The sequence below is a fragment of the Mustela nivalis genome (genome assembly GCF_964662115.1).
Source record: "Mustela nivalis genome assembly, chromosome: X".
NCBI classification, from domain to species: Eukaryota; Metazoa; Chordata; class Mammalia; order Carnivora; family Mustelidae; genus Mustela; species Mustela nivalis.
The window spans coordinates 45,819,413-45,840,480 of record NC_139040.1 but is presented as its reverse complement, the minus strand read 5'-3'; the positions used below and the strand labels follow the sequence as shown (position 1 = coordinate 45,840,480).

The following is a 21,068-nucleotide window of genomic DNA, read 5'->3' as shown; positions in this document are numbered from 1 at the left end:
TCAACTAACCTTCAACAAAGCAAGAAAGAATGTCCAATAGAAAAAAGACAGTCTCTTCAAAAATACGGTGTTGGGGAAAATTAGACAGCCATAAGCAGAAGAACAAAACTGTACCATTTCCTTACACCATACACAAAAATAGAGTCAAAACGGATGAAAGACCTATATGTGAGAGAAGAATCTATCAAAACCTAAAGGAGAATACAGGCAACAACAACCTCTTTGACCTCAGTCACAGCAACTTCCTGCTAGACACATTTCCAAAGGCAAGGGAAACAAAGGCAAAAATGAACTACTGGGACTTCATCAAGATAAAAAGTTTTTGGCCAGCAAAGGAAACAGTCAACAAAACCAAAAGACAACAACGGGAGATAAAGGATGAGTATCCAAAATCTATAAAGAACTTATCAAACTCAACACCCAAAGAACAAATAATCCAATCAAGAAATGGGCAGAAGACATGAACAGACATTTCTGCAAAGAAAATACAAATCAAAGCCACAATGAGATACCACCTCACACCAGTCAGAATGGCTATAATTAACAAGTCAGGAAACAACAGATGCTGGCGCAGATGTGGAGAAAGGGGAACCTTCCTACACTGCTGATGGGAATGCAAGCTGGTGTAGCCACTCTGGAAAACAGTATGGAGGTTCCTCAAAAAGTTGAAAACAGAGCTACCCTGTTTCCTCACTAATGACTGTCTTTTCACATAACCTCCCATGGAGGAAAGGACAAGCTAGCTCTCTGGGGTCTCTTTCATAAGGGCACTAATCCTAATCATAAGGGCTCTGCCCTCATGACCTAACCACCTCCCAAAGGCCCCACCTCCTAATACTATCACCTTGGGTGTTAGGATTTCAACATATGATACTTGGTGTCACACATAGTTTCAGACCACAGCCACACTTATCACCTTCAAACATACCATATAACTTATTTTATCATGTATTTTAAAAGTCTATCTCTCTAACTAAAATGTAAGTTCTACAAGGGAAGGGATATTTTCTTCATTATTATACCCTAAGCACTTGTAGGTACTCCATAGTACTTGTTGAATTAATACATGAAAGGAAGAACAAAGATAATGATAGAGTAGAAAAGAGCAAAATAAAGTCTTAGGAGATGGAAAGCAGACTCAAGTGCCAACTGAAGCAAGATGAAGGAAACAATATCCAGACTGCCCTACAAAGGGGGACCTGATGAGATATAAGGCTTATCTGCTACATACAACCCTGGAAAGTCTCAAACTGGAAGGTCCAATTAAGGCACAAGGCTTGAAAGAGGGTATGGGGCAGAGCCTGGGTGGCTAAGTCGGTTGAGCCTCGGACTCTTGAGTTCAGCTCAGGTCATGATCTCACAGTCCAGAGATGCAGCCCCATATCACACTTCATGCTCAGCGTGGAGTTTGCTTGACTCTCTCCCTCTGTTCCTCCCACTGCTGCTCTCTCTCTAATAAATAAACAAAATCGTTTTAAAAAAGAGGGTGTGACTGAAAGTCTAGACACAAAACTGGTAAACACCCTCATCCTACCAAGAACATCCATCTTCCTGTAGCAAGAGACTGGAGATCTTTTTCTCAGGAGAAAATGAACCCACAAAAGCCCTGAATTTGGAGGTACCAGGCATTGTTGTAGTAACAGAGGGGTGGGAACAGGCAGATTCCAATAAGTCCGTAATCTGAATGGTGGAGATCCTACCCCTTTTCCATGCCTTAATTCTAAAAGCCAGCAGCGAGGCAAGAAACTTTGAGATAACTTTCTCAAGAAACAGAATAGCTCCAGAGGAAAGATCCCCTTAGACAAACATATGGGGACACCCCAACATAATCACCAACAGTAAAGACAAGAATCAACAAACCCACTTATGCTGAACTACCATTCAGGTTTTTAAGACCTCACTCTTAAATAATAGTCAAGTATCATCAGCTCTTTGGTTAAAGTCTCCATTGTGAAAGACAATGACCAAAACAGGAAAAAATTCCTGAAGGAACAAACAATTCAAAGAACAGAAAACACACACACACACACACACACACACACACTACATTACTTAATTATATTACGAAAAAAAGTAGTTATAGAAAAGGATCAGAGAACAAGAAAAATCTTTTGAAAATTAAAGGTAGGATAATGGAAAACACTTCATCAAAGATGTTGGCTTTTATATTAAAAAAATTTAACAGAAAGGAAAACAAAAAGGCAGAGATAGAAAATAGGAGAAGAATGAGAAGCAGATTACTGGCTCAATCCATGATGTCCTAAATTCAAATAATAGGAGATATAAAGAAAATACAGAAAATGAAGTAAGAAATAATACAGGAAAATTTCCCACATCTGAAAGCATTAGCTTCCAGATTGACAAGTCCTAATTTTTACCCACCAGAATGAATGAGAAACAAAGGCCCACTAGGTCATGAAGTTTCAGAGATAAAGAGATTCCCTAAGAGCTTTTAGAGAAAAAGAGGAGAGAAATTACCTACAAAGGATCAGGAATTAAAGTAGCATTTAGACTCACACAACACTGGTGGCCAGATGACAAAACCATATCTTCAAATTTATAAAAGCAAATTATTTAAACACAAATCTAGAAATCTAGAAAAAGTTTCAGTGAGATGTCAGGGAAGAAAAGACACTTATAGACATGAAAAGATTCTAAAACTTTACCTCCTAGGCACCCTTCCTCAGGATGCTAATAGAGGTTGTATTGTGGAGGCCAAGAAAAACAAGGCTGTACCCACCTCGAGTCTAGCCCTGACAAAGTGCAGCCATCTTGATGTTCCAGATTATCACAAAATATTTCTTGGGTTCTGATCTACTCAGGTTAGCACTTTAAACAGTCTCTCTCTCCTTTAATGATTGATTTTAACCCCTGGATTCAGCTGCCTCTATCTTTCATAACTCCCCTACACATTCCTTAACTGATCAATGTTGACCCAAGTAAGTAGGGACAACTCTACGCCCCTACTAGCAGGAAGAAGTTACAGAAGATGAGACCTTCCACCTTCAACAACCTTAAAGATTTAAGGGTCAAAATTGTTCGGGGGAAATGTGGAGGCTGAGAAAATTAAGGCCATCCCACCTCAAGTTTAGCTGATGTGGGAAACAGAGGCAGAAGAAAATCATTAAAATTCCTCACCTACTGACAAGCCCTTGAAACAGACAGAGTGGCTCTCCCCTGGGGACTTAACTGCCCTCACCTTGAGGTTTTGCTAAGAACAATCCTAGCCTGACCGACCCCCTACTCCAACAGGTCCGACCAGAATCCTGTAAGTCTACTTTAACAATTCCTTTAGGAAACTTTATCTCTAAACCTCCAAGATAGTGTGGTGAATCATTCCCAAGTATATGGCCCACTGATATACATCTAAAGGGTCTCACAAGAAGATTTTTATTATTGGTAATAAATAACCTCTCTCCCAACAATAGCTCAAGGTCCTGGAGACCTTGTTTCCGAAAGTCCTTAGAGACTTACACCATCCCTAATCCCCTTTGTCCTCACCTACCGCCAAGTCCACCCCTACTCTGCCTTTAAAAACTCTGACTGTAGGGCGCCTGGGTGGCTCAGTGGGTTAAGCCCCTGCCTTCGGCTCAGGTCATGATCTCAGGGTTCTGGGATCGAGGCCCGCATCGGGCTCTCTGCTCAGCAGGGAGCCTGCTTCCCTCCCTCTCTCTCTGCCTGCCTCTCTGTCTACTTGTGATCTCTCTCTGTCAAATAAATAAATAAATAAATCTTTAAAAAAAAAAATCTTAAAAACTCTGACTGTAATCTGGTTCAGGGTCCAAGTCCCTACTCCACTGTGTCAGGTATACTTGGGCCCAAGCTTATGCTTGTCAAATAAACCCTCATGTGATTGCATCGGTGTTTGGCTCCTTGGTAGTCTCTCGGATGCGAAAACTCTGGCACAACAGTATTCCAGCCAAATGGGGGTATAAACCAGAAAAAGGAAGACAGGAGAGCAGCAAAAGGAGTCCTGGGATAATAGCCATGCAGAAGGCCTCAGGAGCCTAGGATGGAAGATTCTAAGAAAAAGGTCTTTAGGGAAAAAACAACTCAAGTTGTTGAGCATATGGAGAATGCAGATGAATGTTTGACAGAACTTTTAGAGTACTTGGAAAAAATTAGCAATTAGGTTCTAGAAAACTAAACCAATGGAAAAATAAGGTAATTATCTATGCCAATAAAAAGTTCTAAAAATCCATCATACCGAACAGAAGCATGCGGCTATTAAAAAGGGGGGGGGAGTGCAGCGGTACCTGGTTGGCTCAGTTGGTTAAGTGTCTGTCTTTGGCTCAGGTCATGATCCCTGAGTCCCAGGACTGAGCCTGGCATTGCGTTCCCTGTTCGGCAACAGGGCATCTGCTTCTCCCTCTCCCTTTGTCCCTTCCCCCACTCATGCTCTCTCTTTCTCACTCTCGCTCACTCTTTCTCTCAAATAAAAAAATAAAATCTTAAAAAAAAAAAAAAAAAAGAAGCGCAGGGGCGCCTGGGTGGCTCAGTGGGGTAAGCCTCTAACTTCATTTCAGGTCATGATTTCAGGGTCTTGGGATAGAGCCCCGCATCAGGCTCTCTGTTCAGCAGGGAGCCTGCTTCCTCCTCTCTCTCTGCCTGCCTTTCTGCCTGCTGGTAAACTCTGTCAAACAAATTAATTAATTAAAAAAAAGAAGTGCAATATTACAAGAAAAAAATCAGGTACAGGGACGCCTGGCTGGCTCACTCTACTCTTGATCTCAGGGTTATGAGTTCAAGCCCCACATTGGGTATAGAGATTACATAAAAATAAAACCTTAAAGGGTGGCTCAGTTCTTAGGCTCAGGTCAGGTCAGGTCCCAGGGTCCTGGGATTGAGTCCCTCATGGATTTCCTTGCTCAGCAGGGAGCCTGCTTCTCCCTCTGCCTGCTGCTCCCTCCCCTTATTTGTGCTTTCTCGCTCTCTCTCACAAATAAATAATCTAGAAGGAAAGGAAGGAGGGAAGGAAGAAATCCTTAAAGAATTTAAAAAAACCACAGGTGCAGAAGAGGGCCCACATTAAACTCTTTCAGCTAAGAAAAGCTTACTTTTTGAAAAAATAAGCAAAATCAAAACTTGTTACTTATAGAAGGAAGGAAGGAACAGGGCAGAAGGGCCAGAGATGAAAGCTAGAGGGAGAGAATCTCAAGCAGACTCTGCACAGAGTGCAGAGTGCAGAGTCCAACACGGGGCTTGATCCCAGGATGGGGCTTGATCTCAGGACCGTGAGATCATGACCTGAGCTGAAATCAAGAGTCGGATATTTGACTGCCTAAGCCACCCAGGCACCCCAAGTTAGTGACTTAACTACAAAAAAAGGTAGTATTTCAAGAGGCACAATAATGTGACAAAAAGAACTGAATAGGGCGCCCAGGTGGCTCAGTGGGTTAAAGCCTCTGCCTTAGGCTCAGGTCATGATCTCAGGGTCCTAGGATCGAGTCCCACATCGGGCTCTCTGCTCAGCTAGGAGCCTGCTTCCCCCCCTCTCTCTCTGCCTGCCTCTTTGCCTACTTGTGATCTCTGTCTGTTAAATAAATAAAGAATTGGGAGGGAGACAAACCATAAGTGACTCTTAATCTCACAAAACAAACTGAGGGTTGCTGGGGGGAGGGGGTTGGGAGAAGGGGGTGGGATTATGGACATTGGGGAGGGTATGTGCTTTGGTGAGTGCTGTGAAGTGTGTAAACCTGGTGATTCACAGACCTGTACCCCTGGGGATAAAAATATATGTTTATAAAAAATAAAAAAAAAAAGAAAGAAAGAAAACCTTTAAAACAAAATCTTGAGCTCTTTTCAGTTATGACTTATTGGTAAGTAATATTGGTACTCACATTCTGAAATTGTTATATATATATATATATATATATATATATATATATAGTAGGATAGAATAAATAATTATGTTAATGTCAGGACTCAAATTTTCATTCTTAAGACAAAAGATAAAAATATAAAAATCAAAAGATTTCAGTAAAAGTTCTGTCATTCTAAATTTGATTTTAATATATCAAATGAACTAACATTTTCTCCCTAAAAAATATTCCCTGGCTCTGCCCACTAGAAGGCCTTAAAGTCTTACCAACCCAGTATAAGTAAGCACACCTAGCAACCATACTGTGCTTCCAAATACCATTTCCCACTAAGAGACAAGGATTCCTTGAAGAAATGGCTGATTCCCAGTCTCAAGCAGAAAAGACTAGATGTGCTAGAAATATCTTATCATTCCAGAACTACCAGGGCCATCCAAGGCTGAGACAAAGCAGTTCCAGTTGGCTAAAAATGGAACAATTTGCGTACCAAAAAATAATAGTAAATTCAGTGGACTAAAACATATCAAGTATGTTAAAAATCCATGATTGCAGGCTACCTGGGTGGCTCAGTGGGTTAAGCGTCTGCCTTCAGCTCAGGTCATGATCCCAGGGTCCTGGGATTGAGCCCTTGGTCAGGCTCCCTGATCAGTGGGGAGGTTGCTTCTCCCTCTCCCTCTGCACTGCCCGCCCCCCACAGTTTGTGCTCACTCTCTTCTCTGTCAAAGAAATAAAATCTTTTTTTTAAAAAAATCCATGATTTCATGATACTGAAACAAACAAATTTAACTGAACATCTTCTGAAGAATGTGAAAGAACCTAGGATTTAGGGGCACCTGGGTGGCTCAGTGGGTTAAGCCTCTGCCTTCGGCTTAGGTCATGATCCCAGGGTCCTGGGATTGAGCCCCACATCAGGCTCTCTGCTCAGCAGGGAGCCTGCTTCCCCCTCTCTCTCTGTCTGTCTCTCTGCCTACTTGTGATCTGTCAAATAAATAAATAAAATCTTTTTTTAAAAAAAAAAAAAGAACCTAGGATTTACCCTGTCTTGATTGTATCAGTACATCAAAGTAACCAAATAGCTGATAAGGAAAAGTCATTTTTAGAAGAATTCTAACTAATAAATGAAGACATGATAGTCAATGATCACCAATGACTCAAAACTATTAGGTGAAAATCTGATAGGAAATTTTTTAATGAGTGGATCAGGCTGATGACACTGAATTGATGATTCAATTTTAACATCACTGAAAGAGAGCCCATCAGACATATATGTATTAAAAAATTTTCTCACCTCAAGTTAAATCTGAATCTAACGATGTAGATCTACCAGTTTATAAGAAATAGAGAGGACAGAGGAAAAACATTAAATGACATCATGAGAATTCAGTCAGCAAAATCCAGAACAAGAATTTCCACAGGAAAACCAACCAGTTTCTTCAAAAAATAAATTGCAAGGACAAAAAAATTAAGAGGGAAGGGTACTTACAAATTAAAAGAGAATGAAGAGACATGTTAGTAAAATGCAATGTGTATGCCTTCTTTGAATCCTGATTTGAATAAACCACCTATAAAACTCCAACTATTTATGTGATACATCAGTGTCGAACCTAAACATTTACTGGATATTTGATGATATTATGGGATAAATGTTTATTTCTGGATGTAATAATAGTATGAAGTTATCTTTATTTATATTTTTTTAAAGATTTTATTTATTTATCTGACAGAGAGACAGAGAGCACAACTAGGCAGAGTGGCAGGCAGAGGGAGAGGGAGAAGCAGACTCTCCACCGAGCCAGGAGCCCGTTGCAGGGGATCATGACCTGAGCTGAAGGCAGCCACTTAACTGACTGAGCCACCCAGGAGTCCCTTTTTATTTATTTATTTAAAGATTTTATTTATTTATTTGACACAGAGAGAGAGATAGAGACAGACACAGAGATAACACAAGCAGGGGGAGCAGCAGAGGGAGAGGGAGAAGCAGGCGTCCACTTAGCAGGGAGTCTGATGCGGGACTCCATCCCAGGACCCTGAGATCATGACCTGAGCCGAAGGCAGATGCTTAACAACTGAGCCACTCAGGTGCCCATGAAGTTATGTTTAAAAAATTAAGTGGGAATGCAAGCTGGTGCAGCCACTTTGGAAAACACTGTGGAGATACCTTAAGAAATTAAAAATCAAGCTACCCAGGATGCCTGGGTGACTCAATCTGTTAAGCATCTGCCTTTGGCTCAGGACATGATCCCAGTATCCTGGGATTGAGTCCCACATTGGGCTCCTTGCTCAGCAGGGAGCCTACTACTTCTCCCTCTCCCTCTGCCCTAGCTCATGTGCACTCACTCTCTTTCTCTCTCTCTCTGTCAAATAAATAAATAAATAAGTAAAATCTTAAAAAAACAATAGAGCTACCCTATGACCCTGCAATTGCACAACTGGGTATTTACCCCAAAGATACAGATGTAGTGAAAAGAAGGGCCATCTGTACCCCAATGTTCATAGCAGCAATGGCCACAGTCGTCAAACTATGGAAAGAACCAAGATGCCCTTCAACAGAGGAATGGATAAAGAAGATATGGTCCATATATACAATGGAATATTATGCCTCCTTCATAAAGGATGAACACCCAACTTTTGTATCAACATGGACGGGACTGGAGGAGATTATGCTGAGTGAAATAAGTCAAACAGAGAGAGTCAATTATCATATGGTTTCACTTATTTGTGGAGCATAACAAATAGCATGGAAGACATGGATAGTTAGAGAGGAGAAGTGATTTGGGGGAAATCAGAGGGGGAGATGAACCATGAGAGACTTTGGACTCTGAGAAACAAACTGAGGGTTTTGGAGGGGAGGGTGTCGGTGGTTGAGTGAGCCTGGTAGTAGGTATTAAAGAGGGCACGTATTGCATGTAGCACTGGGTGTGGTACATAAACAATGAATCTTGGAACACTGAAAAAAAAAATAAATTAAAAATATTAAGTTCATTCTTTTAGAACTCACACTGAAGTATTCACATTTTATATGATATATAATATCTGGAATTTACCTCAAGCTAATCCAAATGGTTTAGTAGAATGTGGGATGGGTGAGAGTATAGATAAAATTAAGACTGGACACATACTGATAGTTGTTGAACCTTGGGAATGGGTATATGGAGTTCATTACACCTTTCTCTACTTTTATATGTTTGCAATTTTTCACAATATTAAATGAAAGGAAAATTTTTACAATGAAGGAAAACAAAATCTTAGTACATGTACTTGGCTCAGGAATGAATCTATGACGATCTACGTGGTCATAACAATAGAAACAATAAATATTAATTTAGCCAAGAATTGTGCTATAAATATCGAAGAAGGGCACTTCAGGAAGAGAAACAAAGTAAGGGAGAGAAATTCTTATATGCCATAACTGGAAGTCAACAAATAATAATATGTAACTTGGATAAAGCAAAACACATCAGAATAGTGTACTACTTAGAAATAAGAACAACAGGGCTCCTGGGTGGCTCAGTGGATTAAAGCCTCTGCCTTCAGCTTAGGTCATGATCCCAGGGTCCTGAGATCAAGCTCCACATCGGGCTCTCTGCTCAGCAGCGAGCTTGCTTCTCCCCTCTCACTCTGACTGCCTCTCTGCCTACTTGTGATCTCTCTCTGCCAAATAAATAAATAAAATCTTTAAAAAAAAAAGAAAAAAGAAATAAGAACAACAGAAGAAGTACCTAAAATAAATGCTGTGGTTTCTGGAAAGCAAGACTCAAGAGCAAGGAAGGGTAGGACAGAGGAGCATCACTTTTCCTTACTAACCTATTACTATTTGACTTTTTTATTTTATTTATTTGAGAGAGAGAGAGAGAGAGGCAGGCAGAGGGAGAGAGGAAGTTGGCTCCCCACTGAGCAGAGAGCCCTATGTGGGGCTCCATCCCAGGACCCCGGGATCATGACCCGAGCCAAAGGCAAATGCCTAACCGACTGAGCACCCAGGCGCCCCTACTATTTGACTTTTAAAATTATGTACTTGTATTTCCTTGATAGCATTTTATTTATAAACTGCTTCTTAGGTCTTGGAGCTCTGGCTATCAGCTCCTATAAAATTTGTATTTTGACTCAAGACTCAACAAGAGATACTGAAACCTCAAATCAGGGCAAACTGGGGTTATCCTGTCATCATAATGGAATGCAATGTCACTACCAGGCACGAGGAAAGAGAGATCAAGGTATTTAAAAAATGAAAACAACCTAGGGCTATACATATGGTATTATTTTTATTCCAGTGGACATCTGGCCTATATTTGAGTACCTACTAGATTGGTTCTTAGATCCCAGTGCAAATTTTGCAGGGAAAGGGAATTCCTCTGGATAGATGTGGAGGGTAAACAATTTGCCTCACAGAAGCTGGAAGGGCTAGCAACTGGGACAAATATTGCAAAGAGGTATCCATTCACCAAACATTTGATGAGCACCCACTATATGTAGGAATCTATGCTAAGTGCTGGGCTACAAAATTAAATAATACACAGTGGCTACCTCTGCAGTCTTGTGTGGGAAGCACTGACACACAACAATGCAATCTGATGTAACAAATGCAACAATAGGAGATAAGCAACGGGAGATTAGATGAGGGTACAGAAAAGGGGGAGCCCTAATCAGACTGAGGAGTCAGATCAGGTTTTCTACAGGATCTAATGCTTTAAATGAATCTTTGAACATAAGCAGAAGCCAAGGGGAGAAGACTGAGGGCACCGTGGAGAAAGGACAGGTTCAGGCAGGAGTGAGATAGCTCAGCAGGGTAACTTGAGTTCCACACGAATGGAGAGATGAAAGCAGATGAGGATGTGGCAGAAGATGAAGCTAGGGAGCTTCTCATGAAGATCTGTCAGTGCAAAGACAACAAATTTAAGCTTTATTCTAAAAGCTATTCGGTAACTACTGAAGAATTTTAAGCAACATTGTGGTATGATTTTATCGGCATTTTAAGGACACCTCCGGCTGCATTGTACAGAATAAACCAAGGTAAGGGGCTGGAACTAGTGAGACCTCTGGAGTTTGTTGTAGTAGTTTAAGCAAGAGAAGATGGTAGCTTCGAATTGAGTGGTAGTGGTGGTAACGGTGGTGGGAATAGAAGAGGATGGAGTCAAGGTATTTTTAGAAAGGAAAAATGAGGGGACTTTGAGACTGATTAGATATGGCTGGAGGAGGAAGGTGAGGATTAAGACAGAGGAGTCTAGGATGACGTGTTTCTAGTACATGGTACTACCATTTCCTAAGGTGAGAAAAAAAGAAGCAGATTCTCAAAGAGGATAAATTTGGTTTAGCGCAGTATTTCTTAACTAGAGGCAACTTTTTCCCCCAAGAGTCATCTGGAGATATTTCTGGTTGTCACAACTAATGACATCTAATGGGTAGAGGCCAGGGATGCTGCTGAAATCCTATAATGCACCTAACAGCTCCACGCAACAAAAAATAATCCAACCCAAAATGTCAATAGGGCAGAAGTGGAGAAACCATGATCTAGGGCAATGCTGATTTGAATGTGTAGGCCAGTTAAGTAAGGAAGTTTGAGAGACTTTTAGAAATGCACCTCCCAAAGTTCAAGAGGGAACCAGAATGCAAATATAAGTTTATCAATTTGTAGATGGTCATTCCACCTACAACTCTATTTGGGTACAATCTCCCATGAATGTTTTGAAAAGAAGATTAAGGACAGAGTCCTGGGGGGCTACCAATGCTTATAGTAGGAAAGGAGAGGGGGAAAAGATGACATGGGAAAGACTAAGAAGTGGCCAGCAAGACAGGAGGAAAACCTTCAGAGAAAGAAATCAAAGAAAGAAAATGTTTCAAGGAGAGAAGAAAGATAAATTAGTGTCAAAGGCAGAGAAAAGTTGAGTGAGTTAGGGAAAGTTTCCACTGGAGTTGGCAACAAAGAGGTCACTGATGACCTTAACAAGATCAGTCTCTATGGGGTATTAAGGGCGGAAGAACCATGAGATTTTTTTAATGATTATTTATTTATTTGACAAGAGAGAGACAGCAAGAGAGGGAACAGAAGCAGGGGGGTTGGAGAGGGAGCGAAGGCCTCCCACCAAGCAGGGAGCCCAAAGCAGGGTTCAATCCCAGAACCCTGAGATCACGACCTGAGCTGAAGGCAGACAAGAACAGAGCCAATATGGGTCATAGGGAAGGAGGTACAGAAACAGGAGAAAGAGGGTACATAATGAAGGAGCAAGGATCTAATGGAGGGGGGAGATGAGTCCAAAGTGGTGTTTCAAGGAAGGATAGACAGACTTAGGGAAAGGCCAACCCACCTCTTTCACTGAAATAGGAGAAAAAGAGGGATAAGATTTCAGTAAAATTGGTAGATGTTAGAAGAAGCTAAGAGAGCTTTCATGTGATACCCTTAACTTTTCAGGGAAGAATGAGGTACAATCATCTGCTAAGGGCAAGAGCAGAAGTGAAGGGGAGGGAATTGAGGAGAGGTAAGGGTTTCACTGAAGAAAATAGGAGAAGAAATTTGATGAGGCCCATATAGAAAGACTTCTGGAGAGCAATTCTAAAAGGAAGCTGCATCCTAGCAGCGAAATCTTGGAGGTCAAGATGTGTCTTATTAGAAGGCACCACCCAAGTGTCAGGAATTTAAATCACTAGGAGGGTGGGTGCTGGTAAGAACCAATAGGGAACAAGAGTGTCAGCTGGGGAGTGCTGCTCAGTCCTCATGAGCAAGGCTTTTGACTTGTTTTTTTAAGTTCCACAGGGGCAGGTACCATGCCTATGTGAGCAATTGGATCCCCAGCACCTGGCAGAGTGCCAAATGCATAACAGGCTCTCAATAAATAGTAGGTGCATGAAAAGGGAGGATATAAAAATGTCTTAGAGGCCAACCTCACCATGTAAGTGCCTTACCACTTACATCTCCCATGATATTTCTCAGTTCTGCTCTGCCAAAAACAGTAGCCTTCCAAATATTTCAGACACTTGTCACCTATTAAAATGCCCTCACCCGTACCTCTTTTTCCTAATACTTCCTTCTTATTAAATTCCTTGGATGGGGCAGTTGGGTGGCTCAGTCGTTAATCGTCTGCCTTCAGCTCAGGTCATGATCCCAGGGTCCTGGGATCGAGCCCCCACATCGGACTCCCTGCTCAGCAGGAAGCCTGCTTCTCCCTCTCCCACTCCCCCTGCTTGTACTCCCTTTCTCACTGTGTCTCCTTCTGCCAAATAAAATCTTTAAAAAAATTCCCTGGATGCCTGACATGTGCAGTAATGGATGAAGTTCTCTCTCCTGCTCGCCACCCTCCCTAAAATGAAACCCTAGCAATATTCTCTCTGTGTTATAAGGTACACTTTCAGAAGACAGCCCCTCCTCCCCTGTAGCACCAGAGGCCACTCTATTATTAAAATGTCAGGGACATTACTGTTACAGATTGCAATGCCTAGGGTTATCTTCAGCCAGCCCTTGTTTTTCATTACCTGTGCCACTTGATTGTGTTTCTCAGGGATGTTTTTCAGATGGTTAGACCCTACACAGACGATGCTTCTGTCTAAAGAAAGAAAACAAATTTGATTTATATGGTTTTCCTGATGAAAGATTATTTAGAAATATCTGGCCATTCAAATCCCCTCCTTCAGAGAGGCATATGCAGATTTAAGAAGTACCTAATTCAAGCTCAAGTTCATTTTTCAGAGAAAACCTGTTTCCTAGTCTAGCCATTACAAAACTGATTCTTAACAGAGCTAGTCTGCAATATTTTCTCTCTTGCCACAAATGCACAGTATGACAAGGTCTGCTTTCTGTTCAGATTTTAAGAGGGAAATAAAATGTAATGGGTTTTGCTTTTGTAACTGAATAATAGAACACTGATGTCATATACTCATATACTCATTTAATGGAGCACATGGTTGGGGGGGGGGACAAGTGCCTGCCCTAATGAACTGTAGTTTAAGGCATATGGGTATTAAAAAGTGTGACTAATAAAAAAATAATGGTGTTTCAAGTGTATTTATTGAAAATGGGCAAATGGAAAGTTCAGGAATGGAATCTGGGAATGGGTACAGGGATTAAGTCTCGGAAATATGCCACTGTGAACTCCCTTACCACCACTCACCTCCTTTACCAGTTACTTTAAGGCATATTTATCACAGAAAGCTCTAGTTTTCAGGGATATGGAGATATGAAATAGAAAAGGCAACTCTCTAATAAAGAGGAGACTGCTCCCAGTACGGAAAAGGAGCATAAAATGATGATGAGGACAATGGTGAGTGAGCAGTGGCAACATTAACACTTACTAGGTGCTAACTGGGCTTCAGGCATATGACTTTTAGAGGAAGAAAGGGTGAAAGTTGTGATTCCCACTACTACGTGACAATGGCCACCCTCCAGAAGGCATTCAAAATTAACTTTGTGATCCCGTTCTACATCCATGACTTCATCCTTCTTCTTCAAGGCTGCCATGTTTTCCACTCCTCTCCACGCCCACTGATGCTGTTCCCGCACCTTCCCTCTCCTCACAGCCCTTGGTTTGCTATTTCTACTAGTCATCGCCTTCAACTGACCTCTCCAAGTTCCCAGGTAGTACCCCACGGTCTTTGGGTTGCCATCTGGACCTCGGTTCACAGAGAAGGTGGACTTATTTCGGTAGCCATTGATGACAGGCTGAAGAAGGCAGGGCAGGAGAAGCACAACAGGACAAACAAAACGAAAGAGAACAGCAATAAAAGGAACGTGAGAATGTTCTCTGGATAAGGACAAATAAATGGTGCTTGTTTGGAAGGTGTGGTATTTGTGAAAGTGCATAGCTGAGGTCAGGACACTCCACAGACACTCCATAGTGGAAAAGAGTTTCAATCTTGCCGTGAAGCAGGGGTCAGCAAACTTTCTCAGTAAAGGCCAGATAACAAGTTATTTTAGGCTTTACAAGTCATATGGTCCTTATCACAACTACTTAACTATGCCATGCAGTGCAAAAGCAGCCCCAAACAATCCATAAACAAGCAAGCTCAGCTGTGTTCCAATAAAACTTTACAAAATAAAGCAGGGGTGGGGGGACAGATACGGCCTAAGAACCATAGTTTGCCAACCTCTGCCATAAATTAAGTTCTGACTCTTTGAGGCCTCATTAGGTTTCCAAAGTCTGAAATCTTTCTACAGAGGTAATACTGTAGTGGTTGAGACAATGAGCTTTGCATCAAACAGACCTGAGTGTGAGCTTCAGCTCTAGCACTTTCTAGATGTGTGTCCTTGGGCAAATTACTTAATCTCTTCGAACATCAACATCTTTATCCGTAAAACCATAGTGTCCACCCCTTAGGGTGCCTATAAACAGTCAGTGATGATGCATGCTAATCACTTAGCAGAGGGCCTCATCCCCAGAAAGTGCCCAGTAGGTACTAGCTGATATTATTAGCTATTAAGGGGACTTAGTAGATGAAGGATAGGGAAGTGGTGGCTTACAGAGGGGATAATAGGATGGAGAAGACAAGAGAGCCCCTCAACTCTGGGTGCAGATGTTGTCACATTGACTCCATTGAGCTTCTGGAGGTAAGACTCCAGTCTCTGTAAAATTTTCTTCTGAGCTTCAAATTTAACCTGCAAAAGAATGTATGTAATGAAACAAAGAAACTTATGCAGTATCACCGCAAATGGAAAACAAAGAGGAAAAGAGAAGGCTGTCCCACAGATGACTGGGTCATGGTCTTAGCAGATAAGGAACCCATAGTGATGGGACAGCAACAGACCTAAGAAGGTACTGGGAGAAAAGAGTGAGCTCTTGTGTAAGCTCTTCATTTTAACCGATCTTTCAAGATTGAACACCCAAGCTATAGGTCAGTGCTGTGATAACAGAAATGTTTTATGCTGGTATTATGTGCTATATAATTTAGTAACCACTAGCCACATGTGGCTAATGAGCACTTGAGATGAGGCTCATGTGACTGAGGAACTGAATTTTTAATCTCATTTCTCTTTTTTAAAAGATTTTATTTATTTATTTTGACAGAGAGACACATAGGGAGAGAGGAAACAGAAGCCAGGGGAGTGGGGGAGGGAAAAACAGGCTTCCCGCCTAGCAGGGAGCCTAATGCAGGGCTCGATGTGGGGCTCGATTCCAGGATCCTAGAATGATGACCTGAGCTGAAGGCAAATGCTTAACAACTGAGCCACCCAGGCACCCCTTTAATCTTATTTAATTTTAGCTAACATATACAGTCAGTCACCTCTGCTGAAACAGGACATATGCATTTCTATGCTATGCTATGCAAAATCACATGAAGGAAATTACAGGGCATTAAGAATATACTTATTTTGATGAGCACTAATATACAGAATTATTGAATCACTATACTGTACACTGGAAACTAATTTAATGCTATATGCTAACTATACTGGAATTAAAATTTAAAAAAAATCAAAGAGCTCATGGGAAAAATGGGGTTAGGCACACACATTCCACAACTTTATCAGTAACGCACATAGAAAAAATAGGAACCTAGCAAAAAGGGTAATACAGTTTTACACATTAAATGGCTAAGAAATGAGGCACCTGGGTACCTCAATTGGCTAAGTGTCTGCCTTCGGCTTGGGTCGTGATCTCAGGGTCCTGGGATGGAGCCCTGCATCAGGCTCTGGGCTCCCTGCCCAGTGGAGAGTCTGCTTCCCCCTCCCCAACCCTCCCACTGCTTGTGCACTCTCTCTCAAATAAATAAAATCTTTAAAAATAATAAAAAATTAAAAATTAGGGGTGCCTGGGTGGCTCAGTCATTAAGCATTGTCTTCAGCTCATGTCATAATTCTAGGGTCCTGGGATCGAGCCCCACATCGGGCTCCTTGTTTGGTGGGAAGCCTGCTTCTCCTTCTCTTACTCCCCCTGCTTGTGTTCCCTCTCTCACTGGGTCTCTCTGTCAAATAAATAAAAAATATTTTTAAAAATCTAAAAATTAAAAATAATAAATGGTTAAGAAATGTATAGATACAAACTACAGTAAGAATGGTCCTTTACCCTGACAAAGACCTGAAGTTTGCTTGTGGAGGTGGCTGTCCACTTGTGAATGATCCTGAAGCAGTGAAAAGATGGTTATGTGTCACACACAGAAAGATCTAGCAGCGGACATGGATGAGAGTGGCCCATGCCACATTCAGTGAACTATGGGAACCTGTAGATGTTTGAGACGTGTGCATGTGTTCGTTTTATGTATTCTGTTTTTTAAGATTGTATTTATTTATTTCACAGAGAGAGAGAGAGAGAGAGATCACAAGTAGGCACAGAGGCAGGCGGAGAGAGAGGGGGAAGCAGACCCCTGCTGAGCAGAGCTGGATGTGGAGCTTGATCCCAGGACCCTGTGATCATGACTTGAGTGGAAGGCAGAGGCTTAACCCACTGAGCCACCCAGGCACCCCCATTTTATGTATTCTTAATGCAGCTAGTTCTGCTGAGTACAGTTTGCTTCTTTCATCTGGTGTTTCTTGTGGACAAAAAAAAAAAAAAAGAATCACTTGTAAGCCTCTGTGAAATTTGCATTATGTTCAAATTGTTCCTTAATCTATCAATCCCTTGGAACAAATTTGTATTTTTAAGATAAGCATTATAGCAGAATTGACTGTATTTGAAATCAAATAGCCACATGTAGCTCATGGCTACCAGGCTGGAAAGTGCAGCTACGTATAAAGCAGCAAGAGTACTTACCACTCACACATACAGAGAATAACAAAAAAGCAAGGAAGAAAGGAAACAGGCATTTCCTGATATGCCTTCAGAGTTTGGAAGACCTAACAGGTGTAAAGTTAAAATTTCAGATCCATATTACTCAGCCACCAAAAAGAATGAAATCTTGCCATTTGCAATGACATGGATGGAACTGGAGGGTATTATGCTAAGCAATGATTGTCAGAGAAAGACAAATAGCATATAATTTCACTCATATGTAGGATTTAAGAAACAAAACAGATGAACAGAGGGGAAGGGAAGGAAAAATAAATTAGGATGAAATCAGAGAGGGAGACAAACCATAAAAGACTCTTAACTCTAGGAAACAAACCGAGGGTTGCTGGATGGGAGGTGGTGTGGGGATGGAGTAACTGGGTCATGGGCATTAAGGAGGCCACTAAGTGATGAGCACTGGGTGTTGTTTGCAACTGATGAATCACTAAATTCTACCTCTGAAACTAATAATACAGTATATGTTAATATAAAGAAACAATTGCATTTGGAAAAAAAAAAACTTTTCAAGATTCATTAACATACTGATTTTAAGCACCTGTTGGGGCATCTGAGTAGAGCTGTCCAGTCAAGCTTCCTACAAGGCTGGCACCATTCCCCCTGATGGAATCAGGGAATGAAAACGTAAGCTGGGTACCAACCTTGAGCTGTTCCTCGTAGCTCAGCCTCCAGAGTGGTGTCACAACGTCAGCTAGCCTTTAAAAAAATAATTCAGGCACTTCATTCATTATATAAATATGTACTGAGCACCTACTATGCATAAGTACTTCCTGCCACCATTTTCTATGGCATTTTACTTATTCAGGAAACCTAACTCTCATGCCCCTGGGGAGATACAGTCTGGGAGAAGAGCCCATTTTGGTGCTGTCTACTTAACAAAGCAGAACAGATGGGCAAACTTAATATAAGAAAAATCCAGATTTATCAGGAGGTAATTAATCATATTACAAAAGGCTTCACTGTTGGGTTCCTTTAAATAGCTCACCTCCCTAATGCTTTTAAAATATAATTTGATTTAGAAAATACATTTGTTGCATAAAATGAGGTATATTTGTGTTTGCATGGTTGCAACGGGACTATTCATTTGTAAGCCATCTGATCGCTCCCTGGATTCCTGGTTTTCAGTGTATCTGCCCTGGACCTTTATAGAGACAATGTCCCAGTTTAATATCTCATTTCTGTGAAAAACATACTTAGAGGCAAGGAGAATATTTTCTGCCATCACAAAGCATTTCCACCAACATTATTCAGGTGTCTTCAAAGTTGCCCTGGGTATCCTATCTTAGGTGCCCCCTTGAACACTTGCAATGCCATATTAGTTGCATCAGGAATACAGAATTTCAGTAGGCCCAGAGATTCAGACTTGCTAATGGAAAACGGTATCTGCCTGGACCTTACCTTTCCTGCCAGGAACTATCAAGTGGTCCAAGGTAGCTTGGTTTCTTCTGACTTTTCTGTCCTCTTTGACACTTCTTGATTATCACGTTGGTGAAGTTTCCCTCACATGCTGAGCCCAAAAAGAGCTTTGACCAACCTGGGTGTTTTGTAGCACACCAGGGGAGCAATCCTGGTTTGGAGAGGGGACCCACCCTGGAGAGGAAAGACCTCGGGCTATGCATTGGGACTCTTCTTTTAATCTCTGCCAACCACAGAAACACTGACATTCACCTGCATGAAAGGTAAACAAACAGAAGTTGGGAAACAGAAGCACAACTCCCAAACCCCTTCATTCATTTACAAACCCTTACAGAAGCTCGGCACCCAGCACAGTGCCTGGCACGGAGTCAACACTGGGTAAAAGCAGGCCTGCTGAATGGAACTGAATTACTGCCTATCAGGTACTGGCTTAGGTTCCCAAAATAAAAAGATGAAGAAAGTATATTCTTTGTCCTCCAGGGAAGAGTTTAACTCTCTGTATACACTCCAATGGCTAGACCCTCTCCATATTCTACCCTCCAACCCAAAAACCAATCAGTGAACTACTATTCAGTAAGTGCTATGTGCAAGACATCGTGCCACACAAGATTACAATCTAGTAGAGAAGATCAAGTCCAGATGCAGGAAAAGATGACAATAAATAACACAATGTGATTAGTTCCTGACAAATGCCCAGGAAAAGCTTCCCAGAGCAAGTAAGCCTTGTACCAGGTCTTAAAGGATGGTAGGGAGGTAAATCAGATATTTATAGGACAATGGCTAGACCAGTCTGGCTAAAACAGTAATTCATTTTGGGGAACAGAGGAAATGAAGTTGAAAAGTTACATCAAAGTGAAATCTAGAAGAAAGTTAATGCCTGAATTATTATATTAATATTATAATAATACTAATTATTATATATTATTACATATTATATAATATATGATATATATAATATGATACAGTATTTATTGCATACAATATATATTATTATATATTAATATTATTATTTATTGTGAAGGCAACAGTGAGTTGATGGAGGCTTTATATAGAGAAACAAAGCTGAAATAGGGAGGTTAATAAAAAGAACAACAGGATGTCCACTCTCACCACTGTCATTCAAAATGGAACTAGAAGTCCTAGCCTCAGCAATCAGACAACAAAAAGAAATAAAAGGCATCAAAATCAGCAAAGAAACATCCAAAATGTCACTCTTCCCAGACAAAATGATACTCTATACAGAAAACCCAAAAGACTCTACCAAAGAATTGCTAGAACTGATACAGGAAGGGGCGCCTGGGTGACTTAATCGGTTAAGCAGCTGCCTTAGGCTCAAGTCATGATCCCAGGGTTCTGGGATAGAGCCCTGCAGCAGGCTCCCTACTCAGCAGGGAGCCTGCTTCTCCCTCTCCTTCCTGCTTGTGCTCTCTGTCGCACTCTCTCGCTCTCACTCAAATAAATAAAATCTTTACAAAAAATAACTTCTTAAAAAAAAAAGAACAGATACAGGAATTGAGCAAAGTTGCAGGACATACAATCAATGCACAGGGGTGCCTGGATGGCTCAGTCGTTTAAGCATCTGCTTTTGGCTCAGGTCATGATCCCAGGGTCCTGGAACTGGACCATGTCTGGTTCCCTGCTCAGCGGGAAGCCAGCCTCTGCCTCTCCCACTGCCCCGCCACCAGCGTGTATACTTGCACGCTCTCTCTCTCTATGGCTCACTCTGTCTCACTCTGTCTCTCAAATAAACAAATAAATAGTCTTTTAAAAAAATCAATGCACAGAAGTCAGTTACATTTATATATACTTACAATGAGGCAGAAAAAGAGAAGTCCATGGGGTGCCTGGGTGTCTCAATCAGTTGGGCATCTGCCTTCAGCTCACTTTGCCTGCTGCTCCCCCTGCTTGTGTGCTCACTCTCTCTCTCTCTGTGAAATAAATAGAATCTTTAATAAAAAAGAAAAATAAATAGAAATCAAGGAGTCCTTCCCATTTACAACTACACCAAAAACCTTAAGACACCTAGGAATAAACCCAACCAAAGAGGCAGAGGATCTGGGGGCGCCTGGGTGGCTCAGTCATTAAGCCTCTGCCTTTGGCTCAGGTCATGACTCCAGGGTGCTGGGAT

General features: G+C 41.5%; 1 protein-coding gene across 9 annotated transcripts in view; it reads right to left on the bottom strand.

Moving 5' to 3' along the window:
• The window catches only part of TRMT2B (tRNA methyltransferase 2 homolog B), a 53,743-nt gene that overhangs the window by 25,422 nt on the left and 7,253 nt on the right, over positions 1-21,068 (bottom strand). For 4 of the 9 annotated variants that reach the window (XM_082718501.1, XM_082718506.1, XM_082718508.1 and 1 more), the window contains exons 3-8: positions 20,752-20,866; positions 18,923-19,192; positions 18,166-18,220; positions 15,265-15,399; positions 14,367-14,466; positions 13,284-13,354 (exon numbers count right to left, since the gene is read on the bottom strand). In XM_082718501.1, the coding sequence (XP_082574627.1) occupies positions 13,284-13,354; positions 14,367-14,466; positions 15,265-15,399; positions 18,166-18,220; positions 18,923-19,188 (627 nt within the window). In that variant the 5' untranslated portion in view covers positions 19,189-19,192; positions 20,752-20,866. The remainder of the gene's footprint in view (positions 1-13,283; positions 13,355-14,366; positions 14,467-15,264; positions 15,400-18,165; positions 18,221-18,922; positions 19,193-20,751; positions 20,867-21,068) is intronic. The other 5 variants (XM_082718503.1, XM_082718500.1, XM_082718504.1 and 2 more) reach the window with 3 other exon arrangements.